At 40.9% G+C, this 14,266-nt stretch overlaps 1 protein-coding gene across 10 annotated transcripts in view; it reads left to right on the top strand.

The window, feature by feature from the left end:
• myrf (myelin regulatory factor) overlaps nt 1-14,266 on the top strand; it is a 290,463-nt gene that overhangs the window by 182,286 nt on the left and 93,911 nt on the right. For 6 of the 10 annotated variants that reach the window (XM_063062045.1, XM_063062042.1, XM_063062041.1 and 3 more), the window contains one exon: nt 1,704-1,765. In XM_063062045.1, coding sequence (XP_062918115.1) covers nt 1,704-1,765 — 62 coding nt within the window. The other 4 variants (XM_063062048.1, XM_063062051.1, XM_063062050.1 and 1 more) reach the window with 3 other exon arrangements.

The raw sequence follows: 14,266 nt of genomic DNA, 5'->3' as shown, positions 1-14,266 counted from the left end.
TGCCTACTGCAGCAGAACTGAGATAGCAGAGCAACGTTCTTCCCCTTGCTGATCCAGTATGTTCCTGGAATCTTTGGAGGCACTGAACACACATACTGGAGTGGTTCCCCCAGCATTTCTATTCTCCGCTAACTCCTTCAAGTCTGTCGCACTCTGGCTTAAACCATAGTGCAGTGAGACTATGGAGCGTTCTGTTGAAGTAAAGCTCAATAAGCAGTAGAAGTGTGGAAGGCTGTAATGGACTAAGTGGCTGTTTCTAGTTCTCTGACCTGCTAGTCAAAGACCTCTAGGGTGAAGCTGCTGAACCTGAAGCTCTGGAATTGCTCCAAATCTAGGATGTGATAAATATTTCAGTGAAGTAACAGTTCATTTTTAAGAGGCTGAAAACATTTTTTTTAACGGTGCTGGGATTGCCAGAAATCCCATTCAATGAGCTACACCTCACAACAGAAACATCAACCAAATTATTTAGCTGAATTGTTCTCAAATGACACCAAAAGAGCGCTGGTTGACTCCAGCAGTTATTCACTTAAAAGTACACAAACTCATAAGCGGCTCCAGTAAAACTAACTGGCTATTGGCAGCACATTATAACAAAAATTAATTAGACCACATATGCATTTGTAATTCTCACAAATGAGAGAAGCTCAAATTTGTATCTGTTCTTGTGTTCATAAAATTAACATCTGAAGAGAAAGGAGAAAATTGTCGCATTGGTTCTGAAGGAGTGCATGAGTCTGTGACTGCTTTAGGAAATTTTAGTAATGCTTCTAGTGTTTGTCTTTCGATGCTTGATTCTGCTTTTAATAATTGATCTGGTTGTTTCAGTAATTCTTTGTGCTCACTCTGTGTTTGTTTTATTGGAATTCCTCTCTGAGCAGGTCAGCTGTGATTTGATGTTGCCTGTGGTTTCTCTCCTAACCTTGCTGCTGGGCACAGCAGTAAAACATAAACAATTTTACTTTTGTTGCTCAAGAACAAGTAAATAGAGCCAGTTTATGGGGAGCTGTGTGGTATATTTTCCTTCTCAATGTGTGATTGTGGGATTAATCTGAGAAATAGGAATCCGAGGATGCACACTGTCAAAGTTTACCGCAATATAATTTGACCTTTGACTCATCCCATTTTCTCTTCGCTACCACCATTTTAAACGCAGCTTCCAACTGCTGTTTGTATCCCTGTAGTTTCTGATCAAAAAGGAAGGCTGGCAACTTGTTGTTTGATCACTGTCAGACCAGCCATCATCTAGGATGCACAAGATGAAGTATCACAGCTCCAAACTCTGCCCATCTGTTTGCTCTGGACCTCCTAGTTACTGTCCTGTACTGTGCCTCTAGAGACTTCCTTGTGTTGGGGACTTTGTAAGCCAACTGCTCTGCAGACAGCATGGGCCTTACCTGCAAGTAGTTGCTTGAGAGGTTTGAAAAAGCCACAAGGCAAGAAATTTTACAATTTTGTTATTAAAGTGGGGAAAATAATTTAAAGAAAGTACAGCAATACTTTTTCTTTTAAGAGTTTGTGACATTCTAAGTCTATACTCATAGCCTTTGGAGTGCAATTTCAATGCGCCAATGGCTCGAGAACGTATCATGTGTTTGATATTGTTATCGTCATTTTAATCTGTCTTTCAAGTGTGGCTTTGAGTTGTTCTGTCATTTAATACCTGTAACCTTTAACTATTATACCCCCTTTTTTTTCCTCAGTACTTTACCTGAATCTCCACCTGATTCTGGATCTGAGCCGTACTCCCCTCCACAGGTGAATGGTAAGCCCCATAACTTCCTATTTTGGATTGGTTTGCTCTAGGCTCTACCAAGCTTCTATCTGAATAAAGGTGTGACTGCATGCCTGAATTATCAGTGAAAGCAACCATTTATAAATATTATCAAAGCTCCCAGCTTTTGTTTTGAGCTGCACTTCACTGAAAGACTTGCCAAGCTAAAATTAGTGAGTAAACAATGCTGGTAAAAGAGAAAAGCTGCCGTAAGGAACAGCAGAAACGTGTAGGGCAGAGGACGACTACTCAAGTGGAGTCTCTGAAATGATGTGCTGAGGAGAAATCAAAATTAGTTCATGGGAAGGCTCTGGATGATGAGCAAGAGTTACGGTTGTTGCAAGTACCTTCCACTGACTCTTAACTGCTGTAACGAGCTTTGCCTGGCACCTTGTTCAGTGAAGCCTGGTCAACCTTTGTGCTGTGCCTTGTCGGGTGTTCCCTTTGTCAGGGATCCAGAGAACTCAAAGTTGTTGGCAAGTTATTCAACTCCTTTACTTGTGGATTTTGTTTCAGATATTTAAGTGCTGGCGAGAGAAGTATGGTGTGGGTGGTAAAGATGAGAAAAGATGGCGCAGAGTAAAATCAGAAATGAAAGATATTACAGCAGAAGAAAGTTGGAAAAAAAACATTAGAATGAGGGGAGAAAGGTTCAGGAAAGTAAGTGAGAAAGGAGGCACAAGGAGCTCAGATTAGGATTTTTAAAAAGTAGAAGGAGATGTAGACCAAACTCCCAGACATTAAATGGAAAGAATGTACCGGCTGATAGAACGTAGAGTTTCCTTGTGTCACTCGTGAGCTTTTGTGGAGGAGTTTTATAATTTACCATTTGTGTAAGCATGGTGCTGTAGTTGTAGAAGATGCATTTTGGATAATGGGGAGGAGAGGGTTGGGGGAATTGTGTATTCTGTAGGAAATGTGAGTCATTGTAAGCCAGTTGTTGCACTCTATGTCGAATTGTTACAAGTAATTTGTATCCAGGTTCCAGTACTAATGAGGCAGTTGGGAAATGCAGGATTCTGAAATGACTATGAGACTCCCAAAAGGATGAACTAGTGGTGGACGAAGTTAATTGCCTTGGCCAGATAGTTGCAGGGAGAATTGCAGTGTGGAATATGCAGTGTGTCTGTACCCTTGAGAATATATTTGGTCTGAGAGTGCAGCTTTAACGTTCAAGAAATTGGGTGAATGCAGATGTATTAGGAAATAAAGATTTGGATGTTGTTGCATATCCTCACATCAGTGGCACTCATTTCAAAGCACTTTCTTGTAATCATTGTTTTTCAAGCAAGCGTAACAGCAGAGCCAGATTCCACAAGTGATAATTGAATGTTAATTTTGTTTTTGTGATTGAGAATCTTTTTTGAGGGTGTCATGAAATGTTTAATGCCTGTCTGAATGGGTCAGTGGATTCTCTGTCTATGATTTGCAGATTGACCTCTCTGGCCTTACAGCATTTATTTGGCGCTGCATTGGAGAGGCATCCAAGGTGTTTCAGAACTTCCACACAACTTTATCTCAGAAGTGCACGACCTGCAGATACTTCCAGTGGAGCTTTAGTCAACTGAAATGAATAACATAATACAAGGACAGTGTTCATTTCCTGGAGGTGGTTCAGAGATGATCCAACCTGCAGATCTACAGTGACATAGATTTAGAAAATAGCTTTCCAGCCTTTAAAGAAGAGGTCTGTAAATGAGGCATAGAAGATGAGATTCAGAAAATGATTGCAACGAGCCATTGGTTAGGTAGACAGAAGGCAGTTGCAGGGGTAGATGCAGGATATTTTTCACAGAAAGATGTGTAATGAAATGAAAATCTGGGCAGAGTAGAGGAAGAGGAAACTATTGGATCTTTAGAAAGATAATTGAATATGGTAGTGAGGTAACCAAGGGGACAAAATAGAATAAGTGATGTGACCTTCCTTGGTTGTATTTATATTAATACCTCATGGAGTATGCTTATAGCTGTGTAAAGTTGATCTTCTGTTAAGTAGTGCGAAATGTTTAAAAGGGACCTGGGTGTCCATTGAAAGCCAACATGCTGATCCAGCTATTAGTCAGGAGGGAAAATGGTACGTTGGCCTCTTTTGAGAGATTTGATTACTGGAGTGAGGAAGTTGTGTGCATTTATGTAAGGCATTGGTGAATCTGCACCTGGAATATTGCTCACAGGTTTGATCCCTTACCCGAAGAAGGATGTACGTGCCATAGAGGAGTGCCACAGAGGTCACTGGACTGATCCCATGGGTAGTAGTTTATCGTATGAGGAGATCTCATTGAAACTTTAGCGCTTGATGGACTAAATGCAAGAGGGCGGGTTTGGGGTGTTTTTTTTGAGAATGTTTTCCTGATAGAGACCGGGGACATGGTTTGAGAATGGGCTTGCAGATTGTTTGGGATGGTAAATTGTTGAGGATGAACACTTTCATTTAGAGGGCTGTAAATCTTTAGAACTCTTTACCCTGGATGGTGTTGGAAGCTCCATTATCTTCAATGAAAACAGAGATTGATAGATTAATCAATTTCTGGGAATTGAATCAATAGATGTGGGGATGGAAAATAGTATTTGTGTAGACATTAATGGAAAATGATGCAGAGGTGGAAGATTTTTTGCGCCTCACATGAATAAATTTAATGAGAAACCTCAGTGATAAACATGATTGAGTAGTTGCTGTGCTTTCAGCTTTTAAACCTGTGACCTATTGATGCGCAGAGGCTCCTACACATGCCAAAAATCATGAAATGACATGCAATGCATCTTTTGAGATTACTCTGGCAAATTTCATTTATACATATCCAGTACATAGACAACATTTGTAGACGCCCATCTGTACAGAAACTGGACAAACAAGGCAGCTGAAGTTGCTTCTGGGCAACACAAAGGGAAGCAGTTTGACAGAGTTTCCTTCATAGTTTATCCTTGCCTTCTTTTGCCCATTTCTGTCCCCACACCCCTTCTTTGGTCTGTATATTGCTTGTGTTGTCCTCCACCACTCTTGCCAGGGTTGTAACCCTAAGTTGCCACTTTAGCCAATGGTTTTCTTCCAATGGCATGACCAGACTGAACTTCCTTTCATCCTGCACTGGTCTTTTATACTTCTTCATCCTCTCTCCCTCTCACTCTCTCCCAAATCCCATGAGATGTGATATGCAAGCTATCCAAGTTGGTTTGATGAGCAGAGACAAGACAGGGATGTAACACTGAGGCTTTATAAGTTATTGGTCAAACCACACTTGCCTGTTTTGGCAGTTTTGGGCCCCTTATCTAAGAAAGGATTTTGGAGAGGGTCCAAAGGAGATTCACGAGAATGATTCCGAGATTGAAAGGGTTAACATATGAGGAGCCTTTGATGGCTCAGGCCCTGTACATGCTGGTGTTAAGAAGAATGAGGGGTGATCTCATTGAAACCTATCGAATATTGAAAGGCATAAGTAGAGTGGATGTAGAGAGGGTGTGGAGGAATCTAGGAGCAGATGGCACAGCCTCAGAATACGAGGATGTCCCTTTAGAACCAAGATGAGGAGGAGTTTCTTTAGCCGGAGGGTGGTGAATTTGTGGCATTTGTTGCCACAGGTGGCTGTGAAGGTCAAGTCATTGGGTACATTGAAAGTGGTGGTTGATAGGTTATTGATTAGTAAGGGTGTCAAAGGTTACAGGGAGAAGGCAGGGGAATGGGGTTGGAGGGATAATAATAAATCAGCCATGATGGACAATGCTGGGCCAAATGGACAAACTCTGCTCCCTTATCTTATGGACTTCTGGTTTGTAAATGTTTTCCATCTGTGTACTGCGCACATTGCTAAATTTACTTCTCACAATGCCTTGGTTTCATGGGCAATGTGACCTTGCAGTAAGTGGTCGAGGCAGAAACCTGATGCAGATTCTTGCACACTGCTTGCTTACTAGCGCAGTACAATTTCTAGGTCATTGCCTTTATTGCTTGGATGCAACACAGAGACAAGCTCTGTGTGAAAAGCGGCACACATCATTTATAGAAAATGGAGGATTTTCATTAAATGAAATTGAAGGAAAAGTAGCCAGAACTGAATTTTTTTGCCATTTCCTGATGATGGCTTGGTTGGATATCAGATAGACATATAGCTCAGATAAACATTTTAGTTGGCATGGACAGCATGGGCTGGAAAGCCAATTTTGTCGCTGTATGTCTATGTGTTCTATGAGCGTATTCACTCATATACCTCTATACTGAATAAAGAGGCTTCTTAGTGTACCTTTGTGGTATTCTGCTGCTGTAGTCCATCCACTTCAAGGTTTGACACATTGTACATTAGGAGATACTCTCCGCACACCATATAATGATTTGTTATATGAGTTACTCTCACCTTCCTGTCAGCTTGAACCAATATGGCTACTCTTCTCTGACCTCTTTCATTAACAAGGCATTTTCACCCAGGGAACTGCTGCTCCCTGGATACTTTTTGTTTCTCGCACCATTTTCTGTAAACTCTAGGGACTATCATGCGTGAAAATCTCGGGAGATCAGTTGTTTCTGAGATACTCAAATCATTCCATCTGGCAGCAGCAATCATTCCACGGTCAAGGTCACTTAGATATTAGAGGAAGGTTTTTTACTCAGAGAGTGGTTGGTGCATGGAATGCACTGCCTGAGTCAGTGGTGGAGGCAGATACACTAGTGAAATTTAAGAGACTGCTAGACAGGTATATGGAGGAATTTAAGGTGGGGGTTAAATGGGAGGTAGGGTTTTTAAGGGTCGGCACAACATTGTGGGCCGTAGGGCCTGTACTGTGCTGTACTTTTCTATGTTCTATGCTCTATCACATTTCTTCCCCATTCTGATGTTTGGTCTAAACAATTGAACCCCCTGAGCATTCTTGCCTGCATGGAGTTGCTGCACATGGTTGAATGATTAGATATTTATATTAACAAGCTTGTGTATCTAATAAAGTGGCCACTGTATGTAATAGAATGGAATGACTGTAACTTGGAAGAAGGGTAGTAACTGTAACTCGAAGGATTCAAATGGTGCTCTCTCTCTCTCTGTACTGCTTTGGTGACTCTTCTTGAGAAATGGCACAGTTCCTCATGGTGGTGGCATTGGTGTGTTAATAACATCATGGAAACTGGACATGAAGTACCTTGTACAGTAAATTATTAGCATTGTTAACCGAGGTATTTAATAGAACATAGAACCACATCATGAAATGACTCTTGGCCTGACATAAATCGAGACATTGTGGCTGATTTTTAATTTCTCAGGGATACAGTTTAGTGTGTATTGCTATGCAAAAGTTGTTGGAGAGCCAAGAGTTCAAAATAGATGGCATATGCTACACCACCATCGCATAGGGTGCTTGTTCACCTTCGCAAAAAGAAGTCCGCCAATCCTAGAGAGAAATGTTTTGAGGGGATTTGATACTGGGGCGCTAGGGAGACCTTGAGAAGTGGAAGAGGTATTTTTCCCTGGAGCCCAGAAGGTGCATTTTTACTGGCGCCATTAAAAACAGATTTGTATTCGGCCTTCTTAACTACATTTGTGTCCCAATTACTTTGGCAGGTGTGGTGGCTGCCGGACAAATCCTTCTCACCAGTTAGTCAGATAATATTGGGATTCCATTAATGTCTGCTATTAATAGGGCCCTGCCAGAATTCTGCAAGATTCTCCTTTACAGTTAAGACCAAGGTCATTCCAACAACAAAAGGTCTAGAACAATGTGAAAATTGAACCTCTCCTGTTTACCTTTTTTTCCCATTCACTTGAATAGGTCAGGGCTAGTTGAGATGGAAAATCACTGTCTATTAACGTTATCTCCCCATCCACAGTATAGGTGTATGTATTTGTAGATCTAGCTTGATATATCAATTTAGAGTGATCAGCATGGGAAAATTTTCAAAGAGTTTTACTCATTACCAGTGGTATACACTCTGAATTCTATTGTATCTTTGCATATGTTTAGATAAAGAATATAATCCCCACTAATTGCCCATCAATTATTCCCAGATAAGGCCTTGGTTAAATTGTCCATATTATGCAAACAACATTGTAACCCACCAAGAATCTTCAACTCAAGACCAAATGTAACTATTCTGAGGCTTCTCTCCATCCAATTGATAATAATCATGGATTTGTGTTGCGGTTTGGCTTAGTTTATTCACATTCTGCTTGTTTGTTATGTGCCATGTCATGTGATGTGGATGAAGATAGTCTTTCCATGACCATGATTGTTCTTGGCAATATTTTTTACAAAAATATTTTAGCATTGCCTTCTGAGCAATGTCTTTGCAAGAAGGGAGACCCCAGCCATTATCAATACTCCTCAGAGATTGTCTGCCTGGCACTTTGCAAAATAAACACTTAAATCACAACTACAAATTATAAATAGCTTTGTGGCTCATTTGTGATATTAATTTCACTCGGACTGTGACCTTTCACTGTAGCTTTTTTTCTAATAGAAACTGTCCCAACTTTCTTAAAGGGAAGTAAAATGTCCTTCACAACACCCTGGCACAAAATCAGTCAAGACTGCTGCATGTATTGATATGGGAAGTCTCAATCCATTTTCTAATGACACTTAGTGAGTACTGATAGGTTACTGTGTTGAGAGACCCAGCAGAATTTAGGAGAATAAGAAAAGAGTCATTCCATTTCATTAGAAATGTGATGATGAACTTCAATAAAAAATAAATTACAAAAAAAAATGTGACATAAGTACATTGGGAATGGTGGGGGAGCATTATTCTGAACTTCCAACACTGCTGTTTCTCGGGAGTGGCAAATCTTTTGTCTTTATTTTCCACAGTTATGTAGCATGAAGCCTCGTAGAAAGTGAGCATGTTCCTGTTTATCTTCCTATGTTAGAAGTTAGCATTTAATAATCCAGGCGATAAAAACACTAAAAGCACCTTTCTCTGAATTTCCAGTTTCACACAAAAGAATGAGTAGATTACAAGTGCAACAAGGTAGTTTTGTTTGAGCCCACTGTTTGACTGAAATTCCTGGACTTAGGCCTTTGTTTGCCAGAAACTATGCAGTACTACTGTAGGTGACCTGGGAATGCTTGATATTGAGTTCCCAGTAGTCATCAAGGAATAGCTCTCACTGTAATGGACAGAATTCATTTAGAGGTGAGTTGGATAATTTATCAAAAATGACATGTTCTGAGAATCTGAAATGATTCCTTCCATTTATTTAGCTCATCATTTTTGTGATAAAGGTTTTTTGTTATCCAAATTAGAGAAGCAATTTATACCAACTGTTTGTTTAGCAAACTGTATTTTTATAAGTTAGAGAGTTATTCAGAATGATAAGAAACAGTGCACCTTGTAATGTGTTAATGTCACAGAAAAACTCCCTCCCTCCAATAGATTGGCAGAAAGCCAGGGCAAATACAATAAAAGCTGAGATAGTACAAACTTCTTAGCAGCTTCCACACAAAGAACTCCAGCTCTTTCGTAATGACTGTATGTCTCCTTCCATGTGGGTGAGATGCAGAAGGATAATTTAATTTGCAATCAGCGATGATTCTAAAAATATGTCCTTCCTTGTTCTGAAGCGACTAAATCTTTGGGATTTTACTTTTAGTACCTCAGCTAAATAGCATTTTTTTTCACAATTTGAAAGGGAGCAACCCAGCCAAATATTCTCCTGCCCTCAGTCAGTGTCTACCTTTACCTCCCACCTTCCACCTCACCTGGCTTCACCTATCATCTGCCAGCTTGTGCTGCTTCCACTCCCCCATCGTCCTATTTTGGCTTCTTCCCCCTTTCTTTCCAGTCCCAATGAAGGGTCTCGGGCCACACTGTCCTTCGTCTGTTCCCCTTCTGCAGATGGTTCCTGACCTGCTGAGTTCCTCCGGCAGTTTCTGTCTTACTTTTCACTTGAGGTTGTTTGCCAACACCTTAATGGGAACAGATCAATTAAAAAGCAGGGGCACATGTGTGACGCCTCTGCTTCCATCTTCCAGGGTCACTGAAACCAAACAGCATACCAGCCGAGATAAGAACTAAGTGTGGATTTAATCAGAGATCTCTGTTCTATATGGTGCAGTTACAAAACTGGCTATTACAATCCCATATTTAACATAATCACCATTAAAGAGGATCCAGGAATATTTTGAATAGGTAAGTATATAACCTGTATATCATTTTTCTTGTTGTCACCTATTGTATAGGATAAAATTAAGATTTTTGCTGTAAATTGCTTTGCACCATGTTTACTCTCCTTCATCTTCATATGTTCTACCGATCTGATGTTGCCAGTACAACCTTCTATGTGGTGATGTGCTGGGGCAATGGCAGCTACATGGGTAATGTCAACAGCCTCAATAAACTGATTAGAAAGGCTGGCTCTGTTATAGGAGTCAAACTGGACACACTGGAGGCTGTGGTAGAACAAAGGACCCTATGGAAACTTCTGGCAATTCTGGACAATGTTTCTCACCCTCAGTGTGCCACCTTGGCTGAACAGAGAAGCATTTTCAGTAATAGACTAAGACTACTGTGCTGCTCCAAAGAGTCTGTATGAGGTCATTCTTACTCTCGGCCTTTAGGTTCTATAATGGGTCAACCTATAGCTGGGGAAGTGATGACCCCCTCCTGTTAGACTGTTTGAGGTAACTTATTTTTTATTCTTTCTACTTCTCTTCTAATATTTATATCTGTACACTTGTAATGCTACTGTGACACTGTAATTTCTTTTTGGGATCAATAAAATATCTGTCTGTCTATATCTACAAAAATATAGAGATGGTCTGTTTAAACTTTCCAGATTTATATTCTGTTCCTTTCACACTGGGCACTCATTTTCCGTTGAAAAGCATTATTTTCCGTGTAATGCCTTTTGATTTTCATGGCTAACTGTTAAAATTGCAACATCGGATATATATTAAACACAAAGGATGCTGTGGATGCCGGAAATCTTCAGCAACACACATGAAATGCTGGAGAGGAATACACAGTCGACGTTTCTGGCCAAGCCCTTCGTTAGCACAGGAAGCTATGAATATGCTATTTAATTTTATTTATTAAGTACTTTGCTGTAGTTTCAGGCCTTGGCCACAGGATGAGTGAGCTACTCCTCGAAGCAGCATCTTGAATGTAATAGAAACTCACTGCATTCAAATTATTAACATTCTGACCACTGTTGCTGTGAAGATGCTTGGGACTTCCAACGTAAGCATGCAGGAAATTGAAATTCCCATACCTATCAACACCACTTTGCTCCAGCATTAGTTGGAGTCCAGAAGAGCAAAAGACACAGGAGTACAATTAGGCCATTAGGCCCATTGAGTCTGCTCTGCCATTCCATCACGGCTGATTTTTTTCCCCTTTCAACCCCATTCTCCTGCCTTTGCCCTGTAATGTTTGATGCCCTGACTAATCAAGAACCTCTGCTTTATATATGCTCAATGACTTGGCCATGGTAATGAACTCCACAGATTCACCACCCTCTGGCTAAAAAAAAAATTCCTCCTCATTTCTATTCTAAATAGATGTCCTCTATTCTGAGCCTGTGCTCTGTGATCCTAGACTCATCGACTATAGGAAACATTCTCTCAACATCCACTCTATGTAGACCTTTCAATATTCGATAGATTTCGATGAGATCTCTCCTCATTATTTTAAACTTCAGCGAGTACAGGCCCAGAGCCATCAAACAGGGAGAAATTTCTCCAAGTTTGGAAATAGTCTATGCCTTTATTCTTTCTACCAAAATGCATAACCACACACTTCCCTACTATATTTCATCAACCACCTCTTTGCCGATTCTCCTAACCTGTAGACTCTTCTGTAATTCTTCTGCAGACACCCTGCTTCCTCAACACTACCCACCCCTCCACCTATCTTCATATCGTCTGGAAACTTGGCCATAAAGTCATCAATTCCATCATCCAAATTATTGACAAATAACATGAAAAGATGCAGTGCCAACACCAACCCCTGCAGAACAACACTAGTCACCGGCAGCCAACCTGAAAGTGCCCCTTTTATTCCCGCTCTGTTCCTCCTGTCAGTCAGCCAATCTTCTACCCATGCTAGAATCTTCCCTGCAATAATTATGGGCTCTTGTTAAGCAGCCTCATTTGTGGCACCTTGTCAAAGGCCTTCTAAAAATGCAGGTAAACAACATCCCCAGTCTTCCCTTTAACTACCCTACCTGTAATTTCCTCAAAGAATTCCAACAGATTTGTCAGGCAAGATTTCCCCGTAAGGAAACCGTGCAAACTTTGGTCTAGTTTACCACGTGCATCCAAATATTCTGAAACTTCATCCTTGATAATGGACTCCAATATCTTCCTAACCATTGAATTCAGGCTAACTGGCCTATAACTTCCTTTCTTCTCTCTCATTTGCAATTTTCCAGTCCTCCAGGACCATTCCAGAATCTAGTGATTCTTGAAAGATCATTAATAATGTCTTCTAAATAGGATAAAATGGATCAGCTCATGATAAAATGGCAGAGCAGACTCGATGGGCCTACTTCTGCTCCTTTGTCTTATGGTCTTATGGTCTTCACCATCTCTTGTGGGGAGCAGATGATTTTGCTAGATTAAGCCTGATGCATTGTTTAATTATTTCATGTATTTCAATGCACAGGAGAAAATGGAAGAGGCAATTGATACTATGAGTTAATTTAAATTTATTTAGTTGATTTTCAATGTTTTCCAATAAGTGTTTTAAGTTCTTGTTTATTTAACGATATTTTATAGTTTAAAATTTTTAAGGATGTCTCAATTTGGACAGTTTTTGGATATGAGCTGAGCCTGGAGATGTATGGGTTAGCTGATTTTCAATACATTTCTTTGGGGTGTAGAATCAGAAGGCCTTGCAAGGCCTCTCCATTAAGGTCAGAGCAGACCACTCAAGAAATTCTTTCCAGAGTGCCTGTTCAAGATACAAGTGAATTTTACAGCTTTACAGAAATCTCAGAATCTTCAAGCTGTGTACAGATACACACATCCTGTCAAATACATGAAAATACTTATTCCTTACATAGAATTTCTATCATTTTAGTGCCTTCCTGCTCTTCAAACATCTCTGTCATGTTTTTGTATTATAGTCAAAACTACGTTTATCGTACTTGCCTCAGATTTAGACTTGTGGAATAGATTGTGGTGCTGTTTATGTATCATATTATTGGAGGTATTCTTGACACAAAGTCAGAGGACGAAGGGCAGAGGAATGGCAGATGAAACTGAGTACTGAAAAATGTGAAGTGGATAAATAAGTTTCGGATATATACATGGTGAGTGGTAGCCCTCACGGAAGTCCTGTGGAACATAGGGACCTTGGTGTACATGTGAAGGGTCTTTGAAGGTAGCAACACAGCTAAATAAAGTGGTTAAAGAGGCATACAGGATTCTTACCTTCATTAGCTAGGCCTTAGAATATGGAATGGTCTTATGATACAATTAAAACAAGACGAAAAAATGCTGGAGGAACTCAGCAGGTCAGGCAGCATCTATGGACGTGAAAAAGCAGTCACGCTTTAGGCCGAGACCCTTCTTCGTGACTGGAAAGAAAGGGAGAAGACAACAGAATAAAAAGGTAGGAAGAAGGGATGGCTAGAAGGTGATAGGTGAAGCCAGGTGGGTAGGAAAGGTAAAAGGCTGGAGAGGAAGGAATCTGATAGGAGAGGAGAGTAGACCATAGGAGAAAGGGAAGGAGGAGGGACCCAGGGGGAGGTGAGAAGAGGTAAGAGGCCAGAATGGGAAATAGAAAAAGAGGGGAAGGGAATTTTTTTTAAACCGAAGAAGAAATGGATATTCATGCCATCAGGTTGGAGACTACCCAGGCGGAATATAAGGTGTTGCTCCTCCACCCTGAAGGAGACCTCATCATGGCATGAGAGGAGTCCATGGGCCGACATGTCAGAATGGGAATGGAAATCAGAATCGAAATGCTTTTGACCACTGGGAAGTTCCACTTTTGGTGGATGGAACAGAGGTGCTCGACGACGTGGTTCCCCCAATTTACAATTGGTCTCATCAATATTGAGGAAGCCACATCAGGAGCACCGGACACAAAAAGTGACCCGAGCAGATCTGCAGGTGAAGTGTTGCCTCACCTGGAAGGACTGCTTAGGGCCCTGAATGGAGGTGAGGGAGGAGATGAATAGGCAGATGCAGTACTACGGCCACTTGTAGGGATAAGTGCTGGGAGGGAGATTAGTGGGCACAGGTGAATGGATGAGGGAATTTCAGAGAGATCCTCTAAGCAGAAGTGTATATATTTAAGGGGCTGTGGAGGCTCTTGTGACTGAGTTGCCTGTCATTGTTTAATAGTTTATAATGAGATGTTCCTGATTGTGAATCAGCACCTTGAGCAGTAAATTGGGTGAGGATCAGACTGAGAGGTAAAATATAACATGCCTCGAGAAAAGAACCCTTGGAGTGGCTCCGCTTCAGGTTTCAGCACAAGGCCTGAAGACAGAGGTACCACCACAGTATATTTTTGAATGCCCATGATTACCTCTTTATTCGCTGCTTCAATACAGTCAAATTGGAAAT

The sequence above is a fragment of the Mobula hypostoma genome, chromosome 11 (genome assembly GCF_963921235.1).
Source record: "Mobula hypostoma chromosome 11, sMobHyp1.1, whole genome shotgun sequence".
NCBI classification, from domain to species: Eukaryota; Metazoa; Chordata; class Chondrichthyes; order Myliobatiformes; family Myliobatidae; genus Mobula; species Mobula hypostoma.
This window is presented reverse-complemented; position numbering and strand designations above follow the sequence as displayed.